This window comes from Cupressus sempervirens, chromosome 5, assembly GCF_028749045.1.
Source record: "Cupressus sempervirens isolate cs-2001-9-10 chromosome 5, ASM2874904v1, whole genome shotgun sequence".
Classification (NCBI taxonomy): domain Eukaryota; kingdom Viridiplantae; phylum Streptophyta; class Pinopsida; order Cupressales; family Cupressaceae; genus Cupressus; species Cupressus sempervirens.
The window spans coordinates 630,446,170-630,470,585 of NC_143122.1; the positions used below are offsets into that span (position 1 = coordinate 630,446,170).

Consider the following 24,416-nt stretch of genomic DNA (forward strand, 5'->3'; position numbering starts at 1 on the left):
GTTGATGCAATCTTAAGCTTAAGATTGATGTCCAAATGATCATCAAATGAAAAGAAAAGTAATACCCAAGGATGGTCAAACAACCATCAAAATAAATGCAATGGAAGATGCAATCACAAAAAATACCAATAGGGCCGATGTGTCCTCCATGTGGATGACATGTCATTGATTTGAGATGACGTGTATGATGTTGAATGTGGCATTGACTTGGTAATCTATGGGATGTTGATGTGTTGATGGGTGCTCAACTATACTACGTTGCAGATGTGTTAGCTAAACTCAATGAACTCGATTGAGATACCAAGTCACTAAGCAAGGAGCTTGGCTAGTTGAGCAGAGGTGCACATGGGATTTTTAATCCCATATGTAGCAGATGAGGATTCCTTTTTGTTTAAAAAACTTTTTTAGTAGACGACTAATCCCATATGTAGTAGATGAGGATTCCTTTGTTGTTTAAAAAGCTTTGTCTACAGATGACTAGTCCCATATGTAGCAGATGGGGATTATTTTGTTGTTTAAACAACTTTGTGTACATAGGACTAATCCCATACATGTTACTAATGAGGATTCCTTTTTTATTTAAAAAACTTTGTCTACAAATGACTAACCCCATATGTAGTAGATGAGGATTCCTTTATTGTGTAAAAAACTTTGTCTGTAGATAGCTAATCCCATATGTAGTAGACGAGGATTCCTTTGTTGTTTAAAAAACTTTGTTTGTAGATGGATAATTAGCTTGAGGCCAACTTTGATAGTGGATTAATGTGTTTGAAAGAAGCTTTCCAAACAATGTGCTTAGTTGTTTCAATCTTGAATACAATATTTCAATGCGTGGTAATGAATGGTCTCGCTCGATTATCCTGTTCAATTAATGTGTATGCACAATTTTACAATGTTGCTCTACTTGCACTCTGCAAATTGAACAAATACAAAAGCTTTGCCCCGAATTTATTTTTGATCAAATACAAATAATAAATTAAAATTGATGAAAGACCAAAAACATCAGATCCAAAAATAATTCTAAAAGTATATACCAAAATTGTAGATCAGGTTATCAAGTCAGAATTGCATTTTTTAATCTCAAATTTAACTTTCTACCCAATATAAACAAATTTATGGTGAAAATTTTACCAAAATGACCATATGAATACATTGGCAAGGTCATATCTTGCTTTAGACAGTCTCACAAATAGCTAATCCTAGATCTAAATCATGGCTTTCCAAAAGTTGAAGCAAAAAACTCTCTAATGGGTATGCAATTACACTCCTACACCTTTGATGCCATGGAAGAATTTGCCTAAGATAAAAAATTAAAATGCCAAGATTTATAAGCTCAATTAACAACACAAGAGAAATAGGAAAAATGACATGATGAATTGATTGATTCAATAATGATTAAATAATAATGGATGCCCAATCGATTAAGTATAATGTAGACATGCTTGAATATATAAGCAATGCATGATAGCTAGGAGATATGCAAGATATAACCTATCATCCACAATAGGTGACATCACATGTCTGCCAAAGGTAGATCGTCCTCCATTGTGCAAAGAAATATGTACAAACATATGCAACAACGAGGGGATGATAATTTGATAAGAGCAACAAAGGTGGACCTCACACATAAAGTGATACCAACTAACTCCACCTCAAGTAGATTTCTCCTATACCATGTGCTAAAATGAAATAAAACTCCCGTATGTCTATATGCCACTTAATATTAAAATGCATTGTTTTAAGTAATCTTAAGTGTAATTATAATTAAAAAATTACACCACCAGAAACAACTGAATATGATACATTAATACATATAAACTTTTTAAATATTAAATTATCCAAAAGTTATTATATTTCTATAGAAAGAACTAAATATACTATTACAAACAAATTCTTTGTATTGTCCAAATGCTATGGTTAACTCCATTTTGTTTCACTTTATATCATAGAAGCTGAACTGAAAGATGCAAATCTTGAAATGATAGAAAAAGATGAACCAGATGAGAGCGACTCGATTTGAGGAAGACTTATCTATCTACTTTTCATTACAATAATACTAATTATTATTATTATATCTTATCTTTTTAGGTGCAAAATAGAAATCAAAATTATCCTTTTCATTCATTCCATTACTTTGACCTGTTATTAAAATCTTTCATTAATTTATCATGACAAAAAAGTCATTCAACCAAATTTTGATTAATATTATTATTATTATATATTGTCAAAATAGAAATCAAAAGGATCTTCTTCATTCATCCCATCTATCACTAGAGAAGAAAGTCATTGAACCAAATTTAATCCCCACACTGTAGGTCTCTCAAGTTGCGTGGAAAACCCAAAGGCCACAACATACAATCAAACAGGTAGCGGTGGTGTTTCCCTTTAAGCCACGCATGTTGGGTTTGCTCCAGCCTCCATAAGCAAATTACATATAACAATCGAATTTGTCAATTTTGTTACAACATACAAATTTGCTTTGTCAAGATCCGATGGCTGCTGTGAGAAGAGCATTAAGACTGTGCCAACCCGCAGCAGAGTTGATACGCAACGCCAATCGAACCTCGAACCTTTCTCAAATAACTCGGATCGTTTCCTATGATAGGCAAGTCAATATATACACAGATAGAGAAAAAATTCATTCAACCTGTTCATGTTAACGCTGGTACTGACTGATCTCTATTTATGCCATTCTCTTCACAGTATCTATAGAAACCCAACTACAGGATTATCTCTGTGGTTCTCATCCGACAGAGAGGTTGGCAGTTCGAATTCCGCAAACAACGTCCCCGATGAAAACAGGCGCCGTATTTTGAATAGGTAGAAATTGCTGAACGATCAGTGGCTGTTTGAATGGTAGACGAGCTTTCATAGAAATTATTTTGCTTTACTTTTATGTAAAATTCGTAATTGGACATCTTGCATGGTTTTGGGAAGCATGCAGGTTGTTGTATAGAAGCAAGCAGAGGGGTTTTCTGGAATTGGATTTGGTACTGGGGAAGTGGGTGGAGGAAAATGTTCAGGATCTCGATGAAATCAATTTAAAAGCCCTTGTGGATCTTCTAGAGCTCGTGAGTCTACAACTTTCTTTTTACTTTTCTTTTTCTTTTGAGTTTATTAGTTGAATTAGATTGTACCAATCATTTTTGTTCAATTGCGTTTCTGGTTTAGATGCCTTAAGTAGAACACTTCTTTAAATGGAAGGCTTGGCCACTTTGACATGTATTGTCGTGCTTGATTCTCACATAATAGTTATTTGTTGAATCGAATTGTACCAATATTTTTTTGTTCAATTGCGTTGCTGGTTTAGATGCCTTTAATTGAACACTGCTTTAAATGGAAGGCTTCGCGTCTTTGACATGTGTTTTCCTGCTTGATTCTCACAGAATAGATATTTGTTGAATTAAGTTGTATCATTATTTTTTGTTCTATTGCGATGCTGGTTTAGATGCCTTTAGTAGAAATTGCTTTAAATGGAAGGCTTGGCCCCTTTGTTGTCCTCCTCGATTCTCACAGAATAGTTGCTCCTTATACCCTGCCATTTAAGCTACAAAGTAATACAAGTGAGATCAATAGTATACTAATGAATGAGACTACAAATGGGACTCTGAAGTTTTGCTTTGCCCATGTGACATGTGATATCCTGCTTGATTCTCACAGAATAGTTATTTGTTGAATTAAATTGTACCATTATTGTTTAATTGTGTTGCTGGTTTAGATGCCTTCAGTAGAACATTGCTTTAAATTGAAGGCTTGGCCCCTTTGTTGCCCTGCTTGATTCTTACAGAATAGTTCTCCTTATACCCTTCTAGTTAAGCTTAAAAGGAATACAAGTGAGATCAATACTGTACTAATGAATGAGGCTAGAAATGGGACTCTGAAATTTTTGCAGATTTGTTTAGGCCTATATGCTCTTGTTAACCTGAAAAATATATCCACCATTTCATTTTAGCTGAAAACAAATACATCAAAGCTTGAAAGAAATGTTATTGTCTTTGCAGTCCCTGAGAGGGTTGCATGGCTGTCAATAAAAACAACTGTATATGTTCATGGTAAGATTTATCTCTGGTTCCTTTGGTAGCTTCATAACAATATCTTGGTTTTATGATACATAACTTTAAGATGGCATGGATCATGGCTTACAACGACATCAGATCTGATTATACAAAAATTCTGCAGAACAAGGACTTCAACTATTTATTTGAGGAAGATCAAGTGAAGAGAACAGCGGAGTTGATTATCAAAATTCAGAGAAGAAGAAACAAGTTAACCAAAACTTTGCAACTGACTAGTTTGGCTCCTGACTCGGGAGGGCGATTGCATGGGTCCCATAGACTACTTTAGTCTCGTGGACGTCATTAAAATCTATCATATCATATCATGGCTTAAATCCCATGTTCCAAGTTTCTGGGATGGGGTTGGCTGGAAAGGGGGTACATGCTTTCCAAGATGAACTTTTGTGAGGCCATTTTAGGGGATGACAAAGAGAACAATTATATAAATATTTAGAAAATGTTTTTTAAAAGAAAATTTGAAATATTCATATGAGAATATTGATAAGGTATTCATCATATACATTATAGATCCTTAATACACAATTTAGATTTGGGTTAAGAGTTCACATGAGAGTTGAACTAATTAACAAATGTCAAATCTCAAAATTTAATTGCTTTTATAACATATGGTCAATGTGCATATGATTTGGATTTTAAAAATACGACAATATTATCAAACGCTACAAGTTTGAACTACAAAATGACAATCTCAAGAAAACATAGAAAGTATGATGTTGCCCCGCATCAACAGCTACCTACAACACATCAAAATTGGAGTTTCACTTTGATTTAAGGCCACTATGATTGATGGCCTCATCCAATGGAATTTCAACGAATCCCTCTTATTTCTCCTCATCAATTTGGTTGATGTTTTAGGATCAATATCCCAACATAAAGCTTAAATTTGTCAATAATTTGAAATTTAACAATTTTGAAGTTGCAAAGCATTTTTGCATGCAAGGAAGACTATTACTTTTGATAGAGTGGAAGAAGTTATACGCGGACCAATTCGTTTTTGTATGACAAGCATTTAACTCTAGTATATCCTTGATGTGCCAAGTTCATCGTACAATTCATCATACAATAGCTTTAACTTTAAGATCTTGTCTAAAAATATACACATTAGAATGCAAATGCGAGGGTATTACAAAGAATGTTACATTAGCTAAGGAAACTATCTTGCTAGTAGAGTGGATTGATCATTGGCCAAAACTATGTGAGCTTATGGTTGGGTTACCAACATTCTCTTCACCAAGTTCTTCATATTCATAGCCTTCGGAGTTAAAAAATATGAGATAGAGCAGTTGGTGGTGGTGGTTGTCAATACCCAACCTTGTCCTCCATAGGCAACTATGCCTAGTGTTGATCGTGATCAAGAAGAAGGCGGTCCCTCCCATGCACGACGACCACTTTTGGCTATGCAAGAGTTCCCCATGACCAGTCCATATTCACGAGGAGGATTTGAGTGATTCGAAAGGAATCATTATTAAGATGCCTAAGCCAAACAAATAGAATCCATTTGGTATAATTTAGAGGAACATCCGAGACTTAGATTCTATGGTAGTGGTGATGCAGGAGGTTGGAGACATCTCTAAGTGATTGGATAGACTGCATTCTTTGTTGGTGGACTAAGAAGTCCAATGTATTCTAGTGTTCATGCAGGGGGAGTGTGAGATGGAATTTACTTGACTTTTCACATCTAGAGGATGGCTTGATATGGAGATTCTCAAGACGTTGGAAGCTTGGCACCTTGCTAGATCTCCTCTGGGAGGGAAAAATAGTAGGGTGATTATAAATTTGTTTGGCATGGAGACCACTTTCAGAGATTTGTTTTATAGGCTGCAAAGTCAAATAGTCTCCATTTCCGAGCATACACAACGAAGGAATGAAGCCATTTAGATTAGAATATGGAATGGCATGGTTTGGTGGATTCACAACATTTTTACAATCCTCACTTTTAAGACGAAGCCTCCAAAAGCTCATCTAAAACATTAATTGGATAAAGTATAGCAGGGTCATTGTTGGAGGCTAGTGGCAGCACAGAATGGAGGAATTTCTGTCATCTCAAGTCAGCTTCTCAGTTTTAGATGGTGTTTTGCATGAGGAACGTTTTTTGCTTTTTTGGTTCATGTTTTGCAGGAAATATTCATTTTCATGTCGACAAATTTGAAGCGTGCATATATTGTGAAGGTTATGTTTTGGAAATTGGTTTGGGTTTGGTGCTTAGCCCATTATGGATTGTTGTCCAACAAACTTCAGAGTATATGGTTAAGAATTAATACCCTTTTGTGGTCATTAGAAAATAATAGAGATCAGTTGTACCTCTTAGGGATCATTGTTGAATAATTTTAGGCTATGATTCAAGAATTTGAGACTGAGAGCTTAAGAACATAGTTTAAAGATACATCTTTCGAGGGTCAAGAGACAACTTGATGGAGCCCTGCTTGGTTCAAGTTATGTTTATTCAGAAGCATGTAAAAAAACATGTATTCATATTATGTAACCAACATGGTTTGTCTTCTAAGTCTTAAGGGGGTATCACTAGGGCAAGGTGAATTTGACGTTTTTTTGGATCAATATAATAAGGGGGGATGTTGGTATATTACAGTCATAGTATCTATTCTTCCTGCAGGTTTATACAGCTACTTTGTGACTGTTGTGTTCTGAATCTTAAATAAATTGTTTGTTATCCACAATCAATATGATCAAGTGTTTTGTCTCACACAAAATTCTTCTATTTCTGTTTCCTAACCACTCAAACATAAAACCTTTGGGGCAACATGCTTTATTTTCATAAAATGTTTGGAGTTTAACTTTGAAATCTCATCACTGATATGCTTTGAATCTGCATGTGACCTTACAGTTATTGATGCCAAAATGAATTGGAAAGCCCACTGCCAACCTGTGCCTACCCTGTAACAAGTTAGAACTTGGAAGCCTAGATATAGTACTTCATGATCTCCACTCTGTCACTAGGACACTTCATAAGCATACAGGGAAAAGACAAATCTGTAGACACTAATATCCATGAAGGAAGGAAACGGGATGTGAACCAACCCATTCTGAAGTCACTACCCTAGCATTTTAAAATTCTCATATGAGACTGCTTACAGTATTATGATAATAGATAGCTTCTATTGTTGTCTATTATTATTTAATGGTTATGTATTTGTAATCTTTTGTAAATATTAGAATGTTTCTAATATTTAGTTAGCTGTTAGCTAGAATAGAATGCTTCTATTCTTTATGATTGTTTCCTAAGGAAACATCGCTTATTCTTTTGTCTATATTGATCTATTGATCACTGTTAATAATAAGTAAATATTTTACCAATTACTTTGTCTATGATATTAGAGCCATAGTACCTTTTTTAACAAATTTTTCAAATAAAAATTTGAAATGAGTTTTCAGTGTATTTTGAAAAATTTCAGCTTGTCAAAATTGGCTTGTTTCTTTTGAAATTTTCATGGTTGCGTCTACTGAAATTGCGTTTTTTTGGGTGGCATTTTTCTGCAACTCACGCCTAGCTTTCTCTGCAAATCGAGCCCAGTTTCCTCTACAACTCGCATGACATGTCTCCTGCAAATTGCATCCAATTTTCATGAGTTTTTTTGACCCCATTCAGCCATGTTTTGTTGCATACAGGATTTGCACGTTTTTTGCAAACACGACAATGGGTTTTTTGCCATTTAAAGTGGACGTCGTTCATTGTTATGCGACGTCTAGGATTTCTTAAACCCTCAGCATTAGATCCACATCCAGAATCAATATTCGTTTTGCTAAATTTGCCATTGTTTTGAAGCTTCTTTGAACCCAAGACATTTTTGTTTGAAATCCTAATTTTTTGTACCAGTTCCCAAGCTAAGTAATTAGGTTTGCAGTCCAAAGAGATCAGTGCAGAGCACACTAAGCAAATAGAATCCTCCTTTTATGCCTTAATGGCTAAAAGACCTACAAATCGTGTGAAGTCGTCTACCTGGTACATTGATTCAGGTGCCTCTTGTCATTTCACCCGTCGCAGAGACTGGTTTATTGACTACCAACCTTTTTCAGATGCAGTTATTTATGGTGGAGGGGAAGAGTACACTATTGTCAACAAAGACAACATTCAGATTTAGTCCGCTAGGAGAAATCTCATTTTCTTTGATGTGTACTATGTTCCAAGGATGGAAATCAATCTACTCTCAGGCAGTCAAATGTTGCGACACTCTCCACAGTTGGATATCACCTTTAGTTCACATTAGTGCACCATCATTGATAGGGATACTTAGTTTGTTGTTGCAATTGGCCTTGAGGATCATGGTCTTTCAGACTTGTTGATTTTGAGGATTCTCAGGACCTAGCTATGGCTGCTCGGCAGTCTTCTATCAGCTCACTTTGGCATCAATGGTAGAGGCACTTAAATGTGCATCATCTCTCTTAGCTTGCTCAGGAAGAGCTTTTCCTCAAATTACCTAAGATTTAGACACAACTTGGAGTTTGTGATGCATGTTAGGTTGGGAAGAAACATCGCACACCTTTTCCTATTGTCGATTTATGGTGCGCTTTTCAAGTACTAAAGCTTGTTCATGTTGATATCTGTGGCCCTATGGCTACTCCTTCTGTTCTTGGGTCTAGGTATTTTCTGTTGTTTGTTGATGATTTCAGTAGAAAAATGTGGGTATATTTTCTTGAAAAGAAGTTAGATGTGTTTACTATCTTCAAGAAGTTTAGAACTCTAGTTGAAAGAGTTTTCTCTAGTTGGTGATACTACATATAGGCAACTTGTAGACAACCTCATTTACCTTTCTGCTACTAGACCTGATATCAACTTTGCAGTCAGCTACATCTCACGCTTTATGACAGCTCCCAAGTGTGATCATTGGATAGTTGTAAAGAGTGTGCTTCATTTTGTGAAAGACACTCAAGATTATGGATTACTTTACTCTCAGAGTTCTAATCCTAGACTTGGTGGGTTCCCAGATTCAATTTGGGCACACGATTTGTTGTTGATAAAATGCCAACTTTTAGATGTGTTTAGTTTGGGATCCGGTGCCGTCACTTGGACCAGTAAGAAGTAACAAGTAGTTTCTTTCTCTTTTAGAGAGGTTGAATATAGAGGGATAGTTGTGGCAGGTTGTGAAGTTATTTGGCTTTGTTAGATGCTTGGGGATATGCGAATGTCACTAGTAGGACCAACCATTTTGTTTGTTGATAATGAAGGCGTTATCAAGTTAGTAGGATATCTAGTCTTCCATGAACGAACCAAGCATGTGGATGTTCACTATCACTACATATGACAGCTGGTTGAAGACAAGACAATAGACTTGCAGTAGGTTCCTATAGCGGATCAGACTGCAAACATTCTCACCAAGCCTCTAGGTCCAGATAAGTTTGTCAAATTTAGAGGACAACTTGATGTCATGGATAGATTAACCATTAAGGGAGGGTATTACGATAATAGATAGCTTCTATTATTGTCTATTATTATTTAATGGTTATCTATTTGTAATCTATTGTAAATATTAGATTGTTTTTAATATTAAATTAGTTGTTAGCTAGAATAGAATGTTTCTATTCTTTATGATCGTTTCGTAAGGAAACATCATTTATTCTTTTGTATATGCTATATAATGATCTATTGATCGTTTCGGAAGGAAACATCATTTATTCTTTTGTATATGCTATATAATGATCTATTGATCATTGTTAATAATAAGCAAATATTTTACCAATTACTTTCTAATATTTAGATCCTTCTCATCATTACATTAAAAAAACCAGCACTCACCCTTCTTTAATGTTTCAGTGACTCATATTCCACGTGTGGAAGGCATCTGCAAATAAGAGGGGTGTCAATTACAGAAAGTCCCAACTGTATTCAGACCTGGTAAAGATCCTTCCTTGGCCATATTTCAAACCAATGAGGATGTCATATGGAATTCTTAGGTTTGTTCAAATCTGCAACCTGCTTATGGGTGCATTGCCTAACAGAATGTGGCAATCAAAATGAACTTCACTCATGACTATTGCACTCACTATAATTTGTTAGAGTAAATAATTAATTATTTATTAATTATTTATTCTATTTACTTAAGCTTACTTAGGTTAATGCATTTATTTAATATTTAGTAGTTAATAGCTGTAGTGATGAGTTGTTGACAACACGGGAGTTTCTTTCCTTCTAGCATGTTCCACCTTTTTGTGGAAGAGTGCTTAGTTGTCAACCTTATCTTCTACCTCCTTCCAGCTTGTTCTACAAGCTTCCTTGAGGTCTTTGTAAGCGGTCTCTCTCTCATTGTAAATTCATCAATTCACATAGCAATTTCATTTTCCTATTGTGAAATATTTTCTCTTGCATTGTTTACTTCAAGCTCTTGCTTCTTCGATTTCTCTTCAGCAAGCTATTTGCATGTAGGTGATCTTGGTGACTGCGGAGTTGGATTTCATCAACTCCTACATAATTAACTCCCATAGCTTAATTTCCTTTGGTTGAGTAGAGTGATCATGATGGAAAAATAATGTTGGAGCTCATTCCTTTTCATCATTTTGAGATGTGTTTCTTATTCTCTTCAAGCCAATATTTGCATGTCTTTTTGTTATTGTTTACCCATACTTTATCACATTCTTGTAAATCATTCTTTTTGGTTGTTTCATAAATCGGTTCTCTAAAAGCTTTATCAGCTGAATCAAAATTGAACTTACATAGGATAGGACCACTTATCAGCTTTGTTTTCTGCCTTTTGGGGCCATAGTGTTTGACACATGGAAGGACAAACTCTTGACTATGCATGGAGATAGGAAAGTGGGCTGTCTTGATGAGAACACTACCTTGAAGTCTTCTTGCAATTTCGTTGACCTCCTGTCCAACTACAGCATTTGCACATTTTTTATTAGAGTGGTCATTTTGGAAAAATAATCTTTGAGCTCATTCCTCTTCATCATTTTGAGGTGTGTTTTTTATTCTCTTTGAGCCAATGTTTGTATGTGTTTTTGTTATTGTTTTCCCATACTTATCACATTCTTGTAATTGTTTCTCCTTGGTTTTTGATAAAGCAGTAGTCTAAAAGCTTCTTCAGCTGAATCAAAATCGAACTTACAAAGCATTGGACCTCTTATCAACCTTGTTTTCTGCCTCTTGGGGCCAAAGTGTTTGAAACATGGAAGGATGAACTCTTGACTGTGCATGGAGATAGGAAAGTGGACTATCTTGATGAGAACAGTACCTTGAAGTCTTGCAGTTACATTAACCTTCTCTCCAACTGCAAATCTTTCATATTGATGTGCATAGGTTGGTATCTTTTATTTTTGGATATTTTATGACTATTATCGACCTAGCACCAATGGTTTGATATGATACTGCTTGTGAGAAGCTCTTGGCATTGGAATATATGACATACTCAGTAAACTACTGAATAGTAAAGTTAAACACACTACAATGATTGTATTGAACATTTGAACTCTTGAAGTCAAGATTAACAACGAAAATGTAGAATTTGGAATTTATATTATATCCAAAATTTCATAATAATCATTACAGTGTTCAAAATGACAAAATGGTCTGAAATGATCCCACTAATCATCCTAAAATTCCTCATCACTAGAACTACTAGATTTCACATGCTCAAATTCCTTCAACCCAATACCAACTAGCCTTGTCTGTGTAGCATCATTGTCAACCTATGCTAGCTCCTTTGGCTCTACATTCGTACTAGACTCTCTTCATACATAATATGTTGCAATCAATAAGATTCAAGGTATTATATAGAGACATAAGCCTCTCTATCATCCTAGAAAGTAGTTTGTCCCTCTTAATGGAGTTGATGAAGCTATAAGTAGACTAGTTCCTCTCAACAACAAAGAAACTAAAAACCCGGGACAATAAATGAAGGGATAAGGAGGTAGTCAACAAAGTAGGCCCATGCATTGTCAACCACAAAATTGGGTCCTTTATGCTATAATTTTTCTTTTTGTATTGGCCTCCTTAGAATATTCCGAAAGAATGGTAATCATTTTCCACTCAGTACAAGTGATGCTTTTGTTTGGCCATGAACATTGTCGTACCTCAACATTTGAATAAGCTTTATTCTACCAAGTCTTTGCATGCACCCACTTCAAGGTCAATGTATAGGCATCTATGTGCAAAGAAGTTATGAGCTTCTCCAATTTGTGAGGAATGATTGGATACATATTTATTTTTTTTAAATTGCAATTTTGGATCTTTTTGTCACCTAACAACCTTCCTTTGGTCAAGCATTGTATCAATACGCTCACACCTCTCCAAGCTAGTTGCATCAGCTTCCTATATCTAATCACTTTAAAGACTAGAGTGATGATGGAGACAATATATTTTATATCACCCCATAAAACATCTCTCGTTGCAAAATCCTTCACACTCTTCCCTTGCTCTATCTTGGATTCACAATCCACCAATTCCATTCTGCTGTCATAACCATTAGTTCCAATGCATCTTGCAACTCAAGATTTTTCTCTAAGAGAATGGAATAGGATGCCTATCTAGTCTTTACATTAAAAAAATTCCTTCTTGGAAATGGTCCTAAAGAGTGGATGTGAAGTATGGTGGTTGCAAATAAATATTTGTGCATCTCTAGCATCACTAACAATTGTTTATCCAATCAATTTCTTCCATGTCCTTGAGTGCATTACTTGTGGCATGCACAAAATGACTCCACCGAATATGCCTATGGAATACCTCAAGTAACTTCTTTGCAACTTTACACACATGGGTCACATTTGTTTCCTACTTGCACCACATTTTTTGGCCCAACCTCCTCTCTAGTATCTTCATGGATCTATATGAAAAATCAATATGCATGCAATGCCTTGAGCAATCAACAACTTCAAAAAATAAGGGCCTTTTATACATGTGATCACTATATGAATCAGTGGACAGTGCCTAATGTCCATCCACACATCCATGACCATGCAACATTTACTTTTGACATAGAATCCTTCATTTTCTCAATTAATATTTATTATTGGAATGGTGTTTATCTAAGATTCTTCTCCTCAATTTAGTTTGCTATAGTGGCACATATGATGTTCCCATGCTTATTGTTTTTGACATAACCTCCTTACAATAAGGAGAGTGAGCCACATGGAATGGAATGCCATTAGAAAAGAATTTGACAATGGCATCATTTGCCTCATTCATCAGTCTCACATTGAATAAATTTACTAGTAGGTTTGGAGCATCCCAGAGCCTATATTTCCCCTTAGCTTATGTTGCCTTTGAACTATAAGTGAATTTGCACATGTTGCCTTTGCAATGTAGTAGAAGCAGAACTTTGATGACCCTTCTTTAGTGGCAAAGAAGTAGATGTAGGTGCATTTTCTTCACTATCACCTAATAATTTACTTATCTTAGCCTTGTATTTGAGGTTTTGTGCCAACTTTTCACATACTTTTACATCTTCAACTTAAATATAAAGGAGGTGGACATTAATTTTGATGAATGTCTCCTTGAACCTTAAGATTATAAAAGTGACCCTTACACGACCTAGTGCCCCTAGATGTATCAAGCTTTGTTTGTACCTTAGTTTCAAATAGACTCAAAGGGGACTTTGGATTGAAGGCACTTTTAGTATATTTTGTAAATTTTGGAGGGGCGAAAAACATTTGCACTCCCAATGGAACTAGTGTAATGTCCCCAATTTTCATAAGTGACTTAGTCAAATGGTTTAATTAAGTGCTCTCAAAATTATAAATAATGACCTATATTTAACTATTAAATAAAATGGGCCCAATTAATAAAATAATAATAAGATATTGTTAGCTTGTGCATATTGCAACTTTCTAGATGCTTGGATGCCTTTATAAGGAGACAACTGGACATCAAATCATCATGGAATGTATATGACTCTTCTTTGTATTTTCGGAGTCAAAGGTAGTTCGTGCATAGGTTTGGAGGTGGAAGATCCTCCCTAGTCTACATTCGAAGTTTTGGTGGTTCACACCCACCCTAGTTCATCAATGGAAACATCATTATGATATTTCACAGTGTGTGTTAAGTTTGTGAAATTCTTCATTCAAAGACAAATTTGTGCATTTGATTTTTTTCGAGATTGATGTATCGAATATCAATTTGAGATAGTATGAAGTGCTATCATTATTAATACAAAATATCTTCTAGTTTTAGAATAAATAGCTATATCCAATTTTAGCAAATTTGTATTGTGTAACAGTGTACTCATTTAATATCTACATTTGAATTCGGTAGTGGATTCACCATGTATTGAAGATCGTAAGAACAAGCTTCCGCATTGCACAAGTTTGAGGTAGGCTCTACAAATTGAATTACACAGAGAAAATAAGCCTGTGATGCTAAAGTATGACATTTCAAGTATCGTACAGATAAGTGTCATTCACCTTGCAGTGGGTTTGACTCTGCCAAGTGTGGGAGGTTGTTTGAATGTGCATGTTGAAGGGGTGACTTGCATATAGAGAGAGATTTGCTAGCATCATGGAGCAACCGCATGGAGGAGTGCATATTGTACGACCGTAGGGAGCTAAAAGAAAGGCACTTGTAGCCAAGCTAAAGTTGTCGTATGACATAGTCTTGACCCACATCAATCACCAAATAGTCATGTCAGGTCGGACAAAGTAATGACATGTCATACGAAGTTGGTGGAGTCCACCTTTCAGGCCAAGATCACCTTCGTGCCAAGATTTCCTTTAGGCCAAGATTGCCCTCAAGTTGAGATTGCCTCTAGGCCAAAATCACCTTTAGGACACTGCAATGGTATCAGAGTTGGTGATCTTGTCAACTTGTTGGAAAATAAAATAAAATCATGATACCTAGTGATGATTGGAAGATGCTTTGAGGGAAATAAGAAATGAGCAAAGACTCTGCTAGACTTTCAACACAAGGCTATCAATGCCAATCTTCCTTCCTAGGATCAAGCGATAAGAAATGTTAACACCCACTATGATTGAATTGCTGAAGCAAATCAATCAAGATTGGGTTATTGGTGGATGCTAGAGAGACACATCTCTCAAAGATTATAAAGATTTGCAAATGAAGTATTCATCCTCTAAGCGTAACATACTCTGCAACAATAGTTGGAAGTGAGAGATTGACAAGTGGCTAGATGATGCAGCCGTTATTCCTCAAATAATTAACAAAAACAAAAGAGAGAAAAACACAAAATGTTTAGAATTCTAAATTCTTCTTTATTATTTTTCCAACTCTTCTGCTACAATGAGAGAAAACACTAATTTAAGTTCAAATCTGAAATCATCTTCTTTGTGAGTTTTTTCACAAAAAACCATTTTTGTTTTGCCATTGTTGGTAATTTTTAAAACAACTCCTAAAAACCTGATTTTTCTGTGAAGCTTCCTAAAATTAAGAAAAGATGAACTACCAACTAACATGTGAAATTGGAAATAAGATTTCAAAGTTATTAATAAAACCAATTTTCTAGAAAACTAAGAAAAGCATTAAAATCTCAAAAAGCCACTAAAAACTCCTACGTTATTCTCCTCTGGTTGAATAGAACACAACTTGTGCAAGTTGTTTTTGCTACATGCTTCTTTTCTGGATCTACTCCTTCTCATGTATTAGATATCAATTTTATTGACCAAGAGAAAAGAAAATTCAAGTCTTCTTGAATGTAAGCTTGCTCCTTCTTCCTAGTCTTCCAATTCTTTGGTAATTTGTCCTTTATCTCTGCAATTGTCCTAGGTCCTTCTTTCTCTTCTTTTTCATTACCCTTCTATTCAATGTCCTCTCAACTTGTAGGTCCCAAAATTCTATTTCTTGTTTATATGTCTTAGTAGCATCATCATTTATGTCTTCATCATATAATATGCAAGCATATTCTCCATTACCACATTTTGCATAATACCCTTGCAAACATGCATATACCTCATTAACATCAAATGTGCAACATCTTCATTGGCAACCTTTTTATTAATAGGAGTTTCCACTTTCTTGGTTTGAACGTCAAATTCAAATAATTGAAAATGTTAGGGAGACTCGTCCACAACTATGTTTACCTTGTCTTCTTCAATGCTTCATGTCAAAACAGTCATAGTTGTACTTATGAATTCATTCTTTACCTCTTCCTCTATTTTTGTCGTCCTTGCTTGTCTTTTCCTCTTTTGAATATCTTTCTAATGGGCCATGAGATCTTCTTCTTAGCTGGTTGGTGTCATTTTTACATTTCTAATTCTGTTAGCTTTCCTATTCGTTCCAATCCTTGATTTATTTCTCTAATCTTTCTCAATTTCTATTTGCCTCATCTTTTCCTCTTTCTTCTTTCTCTCTTTATCTTCTCTTTTATTTTCTTGTTTTTTCTTTGTTAAATCCCTCAGCTTTTTAACAAATCAATCTCTGCAAGTAAGTTTGTTTAATATTGCTTCCATTCTGCCTTTTCTGTATCTAGGCCTTTGTGCTCACTTGCAGAAGGAAATAACTGTAAAGGGAAAAGAGAATATAAGAACCTCGGAAAAGATCGAGAAGAAACTGAGGGGGAAATTTCCACTTGTAGATTATACACAAACCTTCTTTTGCAGTTTTCAAAATCTAAAGCAAATTCTATATACTGTAGAAGACTATACAAATTATCCATTCGTGTGGATCCCAATGAAACTGATGAACAAATGGCTGCAAGGTATGTTAATGGTCTGAAGTTTTCTATCCAAGATGAGTTGAGCATGTATCAAGTCACTAGCATGATACTGTCTTGCCTTAAAGGTAGAAGAAAAGAAAAGTCGAAAGTATTTTTAGAGAGATAGTGGAGTGAGGAGGAGTGCAACGTCCTCATTTTGTGATGGTTCAAGTTATGAACATGGAGAGTCATCCCAAGGAATAGAGAGACAAGAAGAAACCTGTCAGACTCCATTAAATCAACAAAGAGATGGGGGTTTGAGCAAGGTCGAGGTTATGGTAGTGGTAGAGGATGCGAAGGCCAAAGAAGATCATTCACTTGTTTTAGGTGTGCCGTGTGGTGAATAAGGTCATAGAGCATTTGAATGCTCTAATTATAACATGCAAGAGACAAATCGAGGAAGACCATCCTAGGTGCATCTGGTTCAAGTTGAGAATGGAACATAACAAGAGGTATCACCAAATGTAGGAGAAAGTCTCATGATGAGGAGGACAATGGTAATTCCAGCAAAGGAGGTATGGTGGAAGTTCTTGATGATTCATAGTCCACACAAGATATAGTTTAGGAGGAAAGGTACCTCAAGTAATTGTTGATGGAGGTAGTTGTGCGAACATGGTTTCTACGCAAACAGCAGAAAAATTAAATTTATAATGTGAAAAGCATCCTAGCCCCTACTATATTGCATAGTTCAAAAAGGGGACTAAAGTTTCAGTAGTTAAGAGGTGTCTTTTAATTTTTCCATAGGAAAGGTCTGCAAGGATAAGGTGTGGTGTGATGTCATTCCCATGGATGCATGACATGTTTTGCTAGAAAGACCCTGACAGTATGATAGGAAAGTCATTCATGGTGGGGGGAATAACACATATACCTTCTGAAAAGATGGATCTAAAGTAATCTTATTGCCTCTTAAGGATGATGGAAAGGGTGAGAGTATGTTGTTTTAAAAAGGACTTGTTCAAGAACAGAAGTTAACAATGTAGTATAAAGAAAATTGGTCTATACAAAAGTTTCAAGAAAATCACTAACAATGCTTATGAGACAATACCAAGTAAGAAAAAGGAAAAGATTGCACTGGTTTTAGATAAGAAGACTGCTAACTTGCCAAGGTGAATACAACAAATATTTGGTATAGTGGGAAGGTTTATCACTTGAAGATAGCACATGGATTATAGATTTGGAATTGAGGAAGAGGGATTAATCAAAATGGTAGTAGTTTGAGGGCAGGAACTTGCAAGAGCCACATTCTTTTCAACCAGAAGAGAGTGATGTAGGGACTTCTGACAGTCATAACTTTTGACTCGGTTGTCTGTTTGGGTTGAGATTTTACTAGAAGATGCATCTTCTAGAGCTCATAAACATTCCAATTTAATTGGACTTGATCTCAATATTTTTTGGGGCCAAATTCCATCATGTTTGGCCTTAGGTTCAACTTTTAAGCTTTGAGAAAGTTTTTAAAAATAACTTCAAGATATTGTTTCCAATTTCGAAGGTTAGTTGGCAATTCATCTTTTCTCACCTTTAGGAAGCTTTGTGGAAAAGATCAACTTTTTTACGAGCTGTTTCAAAAAATGATAAAAAATGACAAAAAATGATTTTGTGAAAAACTGCCAAAAAGATAAATTTTCAGATCTTCAATTAATGCATTTTCTTTCATTGTAGTAGTAGAGGAGTTGGAAGGATAATAAAGAAGAATTTGGAATTCCAAAATTGGGCGGATGATCAAGTCCAGTTTTAACTATGAACAAGAATCATGAGAAGATAGAAAAAAACACCAAAATGTTTCAGAATTCACAACTTTTCCCTAAACCTTTCCTTATTCACCCAACTTTTCTGCTATTACTAAGAGAGGACACTAATTTAACCCAATTTAATAATTGCCTTTTTTTGCGGATTTCCACAAAACTCAATTTTCGCCAGTTTTTGTAATTTTTTAAACAACTCCTAAGAAAATGATTTTTTCCCTAAATCTGCCCTCAAGATAAGAAGAATTGCCAAATAATCTTCGGAATTGAAAACATGGTTTTGAATTTATAAAAACCCCACTTTCTAAAAACTCAAATCAAAACACAAAAAGCTGATTTTGGAGGCCCAAATGAGCTTTCTGGCTCTCAGAAAAAGTCAAAATGGCCACCAACAGAGCAGAGCTCATCGGCAATCTAAATGCCTTCTCCTAATGAATCCATTCAACAAGAACTAACAACTGAGTCAAAGTTATGACCATCAAAAGTCCTTGCATCATTCTCCTTTGGTTGAAAAGAGCACAACTCATGCAAGTTCCTGATCTCAAACTGTTGCAATTTAGGCTTATCTAGCTGCTTTAGCTCTCACAGTTATCTGTGTGTTGTCTGCTGGTGTTCATCCTTCCCACTACACTAGATATCTATTGTATTCACCTTGGCGAGTATGAGCAATGTTCTTATCTATGCTTCTGCAACCTTTCCTTCTTTCTTGCTGGCAATTGTTTGATGCCAGTTAACTTCATCTTCACTACTTGTAGCATGATCTTCACTGTGGAAGGTGTATAAATCAGAGACATTAAAAACAGGGGAAATATCAAGACCAACAGGTAAATCTATCTCATAGGCATTGCTATTGATTCTCTTGAGAATTGCTGGGACTAATTTTCTTATATTTTAGTTTGTGATATGTCCCTATAGAAAATCTCTCCTTTCGTAGATAGACCATCACTAAATCTCATGTACTAAAAATCGGATGCCTTTTGTAAGCATCTGTCGCAGCTTTGTACCTCTCATTAATTGCCTGCAACTTCTGTCTTAGCTCTTCCTTCAACTGCTGCAGGTGTTCTACAAATGGTTCTCCATTATCACTGATTCTATCACCCAACAACAATTGTACCAAATCTAGGACACCCTTAGGATCACTACCATAAATAAATTGAAATGGTGATTTACTTGTGGACCTATTTACTGAACTATCAATAGGAAAATTCTGCCTGGGGTAGTGCCAAATCCCACTGTTTGGTTTCTCTCCAACAATGCACCTCAACAAACTTCCAAACTCTGATTGGCCATTTTTGTTTGGCGATCTGTTTGTGGATGATTGACACTACTAATCTGCAACTTTGTTCCCATCTTCTCCCATAAATTCCTCCAAAATTGATTGAACATGGTATCCTGATCAAAAGTGATGGTTTTTGAGAAACCAAGCTATCTAACAATTTCTGAAACAAATAATTCTGCCACCCTAGTAGCGTCACTAGTCTTCTTGGAAGCAATAAAGTGAGCATTTTTGAGAATCTATCAACAATAACAAAGATGGAATCATTACCTCGCTGTGTATGGCAGCCCTAATACAAAGTCCATGCTTTAAATCTGTCCATGGTTCTACTGGAACAGACAATGGCATTTACAACCCTATATTTTGTGAGTGTCCATTAGTTACTTGACAAATTCTGCACCTCTCCACAAATCGGGTTATGATTGGCTTCATTTTTCTCAATAGTACCTATCTGACAAATTCTGCACCTCTCCACAAATCGGGTTATGGCTGGCTTCATCTATGTCAATAGTACCTATTTGCTTCCAAGGCTATTGTTTTATCCTTTCCAAAGTGTCCATCCATACCACTGCTGTGAAATTCTTTGATAGTATTTTCCCTTCTTGAGCCAACGGGAATCCATAACTGTTTTCCTCTGAATAAATAGCCATCCTGCATAAGATATTCACCTTGAATGTTCTCGATTGTCTGGGTGCTAACTGGTCCACAACTTCCCCAAAATTATTGTGAGGCCCATGAAATTCTTTGACTGAATCAAAGCCAATTACTTCAATCTCCATGGCAGTCCAAAACACCGCATGCCTATTTAAGGCATTGGTAACCTAGTTTTGCTTCTCTGATTTGTGCTTCAAAACAAAAGTGAAGCCTTGTAGAAAAGAGATCCTTTTTGCATATCATAAGTTGAATAATTCTTTCTTACATCATTCAAATTTTCATTAAAAAATGCAATTGGTTTACCTGCTTGACTAGGTACAACTCCAATACCCACATGCGAGGCATCAGAGTCCACCTCAAACACTTTATCAAAATTTGGTAAGGCCAAGATAGGGGCATCAGTGACCTCCTTCAGATATTGGAAACTTTCCTTAGCTTCCTTAGTCCACAAAAATCCCTTAACCTTGGTGCAGTTGGTTATGGGAGCTACAATGCTACTAAAATTCCAAATGAACTTTCTATAGAAAGTAGCCAATCCATGGAAACTCCTCACCTCTGTTATGGCAAGTGGACTAGGCCATTCAAGAATGGCTTTAACTTTCTCTGCATCCATTTGCAAAAATGACGAATCCCAGATAAACCAAACTCTGCTGCATGAACCTGCACTTCTTCAAATTGGCATAGAGCTTCTCCCTCAAAACTCCTAGTAGGATCCTTAGATGTTGCAGATGTTTTTCCTTTCTTTTGCTAAAGATTAAGATATCATCAAAATATACTACTACAAATTTACCAACGTACGAATGCAACATAGTATTCATCAGCCTCATAAAAGTATTAGGTGCATTTGATAAGTCAAATGGCATAACCATCCACTCATACAATCCATCTCTAGTTCTGAAAGTTGGTCTCTATTCATCCCCTTCTCAGATATAGATCTGATGATATCTACCATGTAGATCAATCTGGGTATAATATTTTGACCCTATAGGGCATCTATCATGTCATCCCTACAGGGCATCTATCATGTCATCAAGAAAAGGTATAGGAAAGCAATACTTGATAATTATTCTATTGATTGCTTGACTGGTTGTGTACATCCTCCATATGTCATCCTTCTTTGGGGTTAGTAGTGCTGGTACTGCACATGCGCTCATACTTTCTCGCCCTAGACCCCTCTTATAAGTTTTCACTTGTTTTTCTAAGTTTGCATGTCATGTCAGCCTCATCGTATAAGCTGCTTGATTGAGAAAACTTGCTCTTGGAATAAGATCAATATGATGTTGAATATCTCTCTTTGGTGGAAGACCATCAAGTAATTCTTCTAGAATAACATCAGCAAATTCTTCCAATATCATGGCTGCTTCCTGTGGTATTGAAATGTCTTCCTCTACCTCTTTTCTTACCACCGATGCATAGCAACACCCTTTCACTTTCAGCTTTTTGGCAAGTTCTGTTTTAGATAACATATTCTCTCCCTTCCCATCAGCATTGAGAGGCAATAGAACTACTTTATATCCATCCTTTGAAAGGTATATGTTTACTTTCCTCCATCATGGATGACTTTCCTATCAAATTGCCAAAGCCTTCCTAACAAGATATGGCATCCATCCACTTGAATGAGATCACACTAGAGCCCATGTTAATCGAGCTTTTTTATGGAATATGTAAAAGATGCCTCTTATCTACTGCAACTTCATTTCCCTTTTTAAAACATGGGATTTGATAGGGACAAGGATGCCTTTCACATTGCAAAGATAATTTGTCTATCATTTCTTCAGAAACCATATTCTCACAACTACCTTCATCAACAATTATTTGACATACCTTCCCACCTGAAGTACACCTTGTGCGGAGTATGTTGCTTGTTTTGAGCCATGAATCATTAAGGTCCTTTTCCTCCGCTTTTTCCTTTGCTGGAATTACCATTGTCCTCATCATGAGACTTTCTGCTACATTTGGAGATACCTTATGCTCTACTCCTTCATTCTCAAATTGAGCTAGGTTCAACTTGGTTCTTGATTCCCATTTTGCATGTTATAATTAGAACATTCAAAGGCTCTGTGGATTTCTTCTACACATCTGAAACAAGTAAATTGTCTTCGTTGACCTTCCCATCCTCTACCGCTTCCATAACCTCAACCTCGGTGAAACCCCCTTCCTCTTTATTAATTTGATGGAGTTTAACGGGTTTCTTCTTGTTTGTTTGCTCCTTAGGATGAATCTCTCCGACCATAACTTGAACTACTATTGGATGGGGATGATATACCCTTGTCCCTTTGTTACCTCGAAAACATTGTCAGTTTGCTTTTCTTTTGCTTTCAAGGCAAGCTGGTATGCCTCTTTCACGTTAGAGATTTGATGCATGCTCAACTCATATTAAATAGAATACTATCCATTAACATACCATGTAGCCATCTATTCATCAGTTTCATGGGGGTCCACTTGAATGGGTAGCTTGTAGAATTCACTTGTACAGTCTTCTACAGAGGATAGGTTCTACTTCAAATTCTGAAAATTTCGAAAGAGGGTTTGTGTATAATCTACAAAAAGAAATTTCTCTCTCGGTTTCTTCTCCATCTTTTCCCATTTCTTTATTTTCTCTTTTCCCTTTCAGGTTCTTTCCTTCTGCAAATGATCCCACCAGATCAATGCATGCTTTTAAAACTTTGTGCAGGCAAATTTTACCTTCATTTCCTTTGGCATATGCTTCCACTCAAAGAACTTCCTTCCCCATGCTGTTTAGTCAATCTACCAACTCCTCTAGTTTAAGACCACCTACATAGTTAGATAGTCCAAATTTGATGTTATTTCTTCACTCTAATGCCAGGAGCATCCTTTCTCCAAAAGACAATTCGTTTTCTTGCTCTTCCTCTCCTTCAACTTCTGCATGTTGTTCAACTCCTCTTCCACAACTTTCTTTGTCATCTGAGTCACTTGCTCTTTGTCTTTAGCCCTTGATTGGCAAGTATTTATGTAAGTTATGCAACCTTTCTTTGGAGTGTTTGCATGTCGCTCTGCATCTTTGCATTACCTCTTTGTCATCCTCTCCCAGTCATCTTCCTCTTCTGGATTATGATTCTTGTGCATGGTTAAAATTTCGAAAGAGGGTCTACATCTTTACATACTCTCACCCTTTCCATCATTTGTAAGAGGCAAAATTACTTTAAACCCATCCTTCCATAAGGTATATGTGTTTTCCCCCTAGCATAAATAACTTTCCTATCATACTGCTAGGGTCTTCCTAGAAAAACATGACATGCATCCATCAGAATGACATCACACATCTCATCCTTATAGACCTTTCCTATTGAAAATTTAATAAGACACCTCTTATCTACTGTAACTTCAGTCCCTTTTTTGAACCATGCATTACAATAGGGCGAGATGCTTTTCACACTGTAAATTCAGTTTATCTATCATTTCTGTAGAAACTATGTTCTCACAACAACCTCCATTAACAATTACTTGACATACTTTTCCTCTTGAAGTACATCTTATGCAAAATATGTTGGTTCGAATCCATGAGTCATCAAGAAATTTTCTCTATACCTCCTTTGCTAGAATTACCATTGGCATCCTCATCATGAGACTTTCTCGTACATCTGGCGAGACCTCTTGTTCTATTGCATTCTCAACTTGAGCTAGATTCACCTAGGATATTCTTTCTTGATTCATCTCTTGCATGTTGTAATTGGAGCATTCAAATGCCCTGAGACCTCCACCACACCTAGAACAAGTGAATGTCTTCTTTGGCCTTCCCATCCTCTACCGCTACCATAACCTCGACCTTGTAGAAACCCCCTTCCTTTGTTGATTTAATAGTGTGTGGTGGGTTTCTTTTTGTCTTTTTATTCCTTTGGATGACTCTCCCTAATCATAACTTGAACCATTACGAAATGTGGATGATGTACCCCTTCTAACTCTACTATCTCTGAAAATACAGGCAACTTTTCTTTCCTTTTTCCTTTAAAGCAAGCTAGTATGGCTCTTTCATGCTATTGAATCGATGCATGCACAACTCAGCTTGGATAGAAAACTTTAGGCCATTAACATACCTTGCAGCCATTTGTTCATTAGT

At 36.0% G+C, this 24,416-nt stretch overlaps 1 protein-coding gene across 1 annotated transcript in view; it reads left to right on the forward strand.

Moving 5' to 3' along the window:
* The first annotated feature begins 2,461 nt into the window (after positions 1–2,461).
* The window catches only part of SDHAF2 (succinate dehydrogenase assembly factor), a 51,500-nt gene continuing 29,545 nt past the window's right edge, over positions 2,462–24,416 (forward strand). Inside the window, exons 1-3 of the mRNA XM_089832132.1 lie at positions 2,462–2,605; positions 2,704–2,820; positions 2,945–3,071. Of these exons, the coding sequence (XP_089688258.1) occupies positions 2,493–2,605; positions 2,704–2,820; positions 2,945–3,071 (357 nt within the window). The 5' untranslated portion in view covers positions 2,462–2,492. The remainder of the gene's footprint in view (positions 2,606–2,703; positions 2,821–2,944; positions 3,072–24,416) is intronic.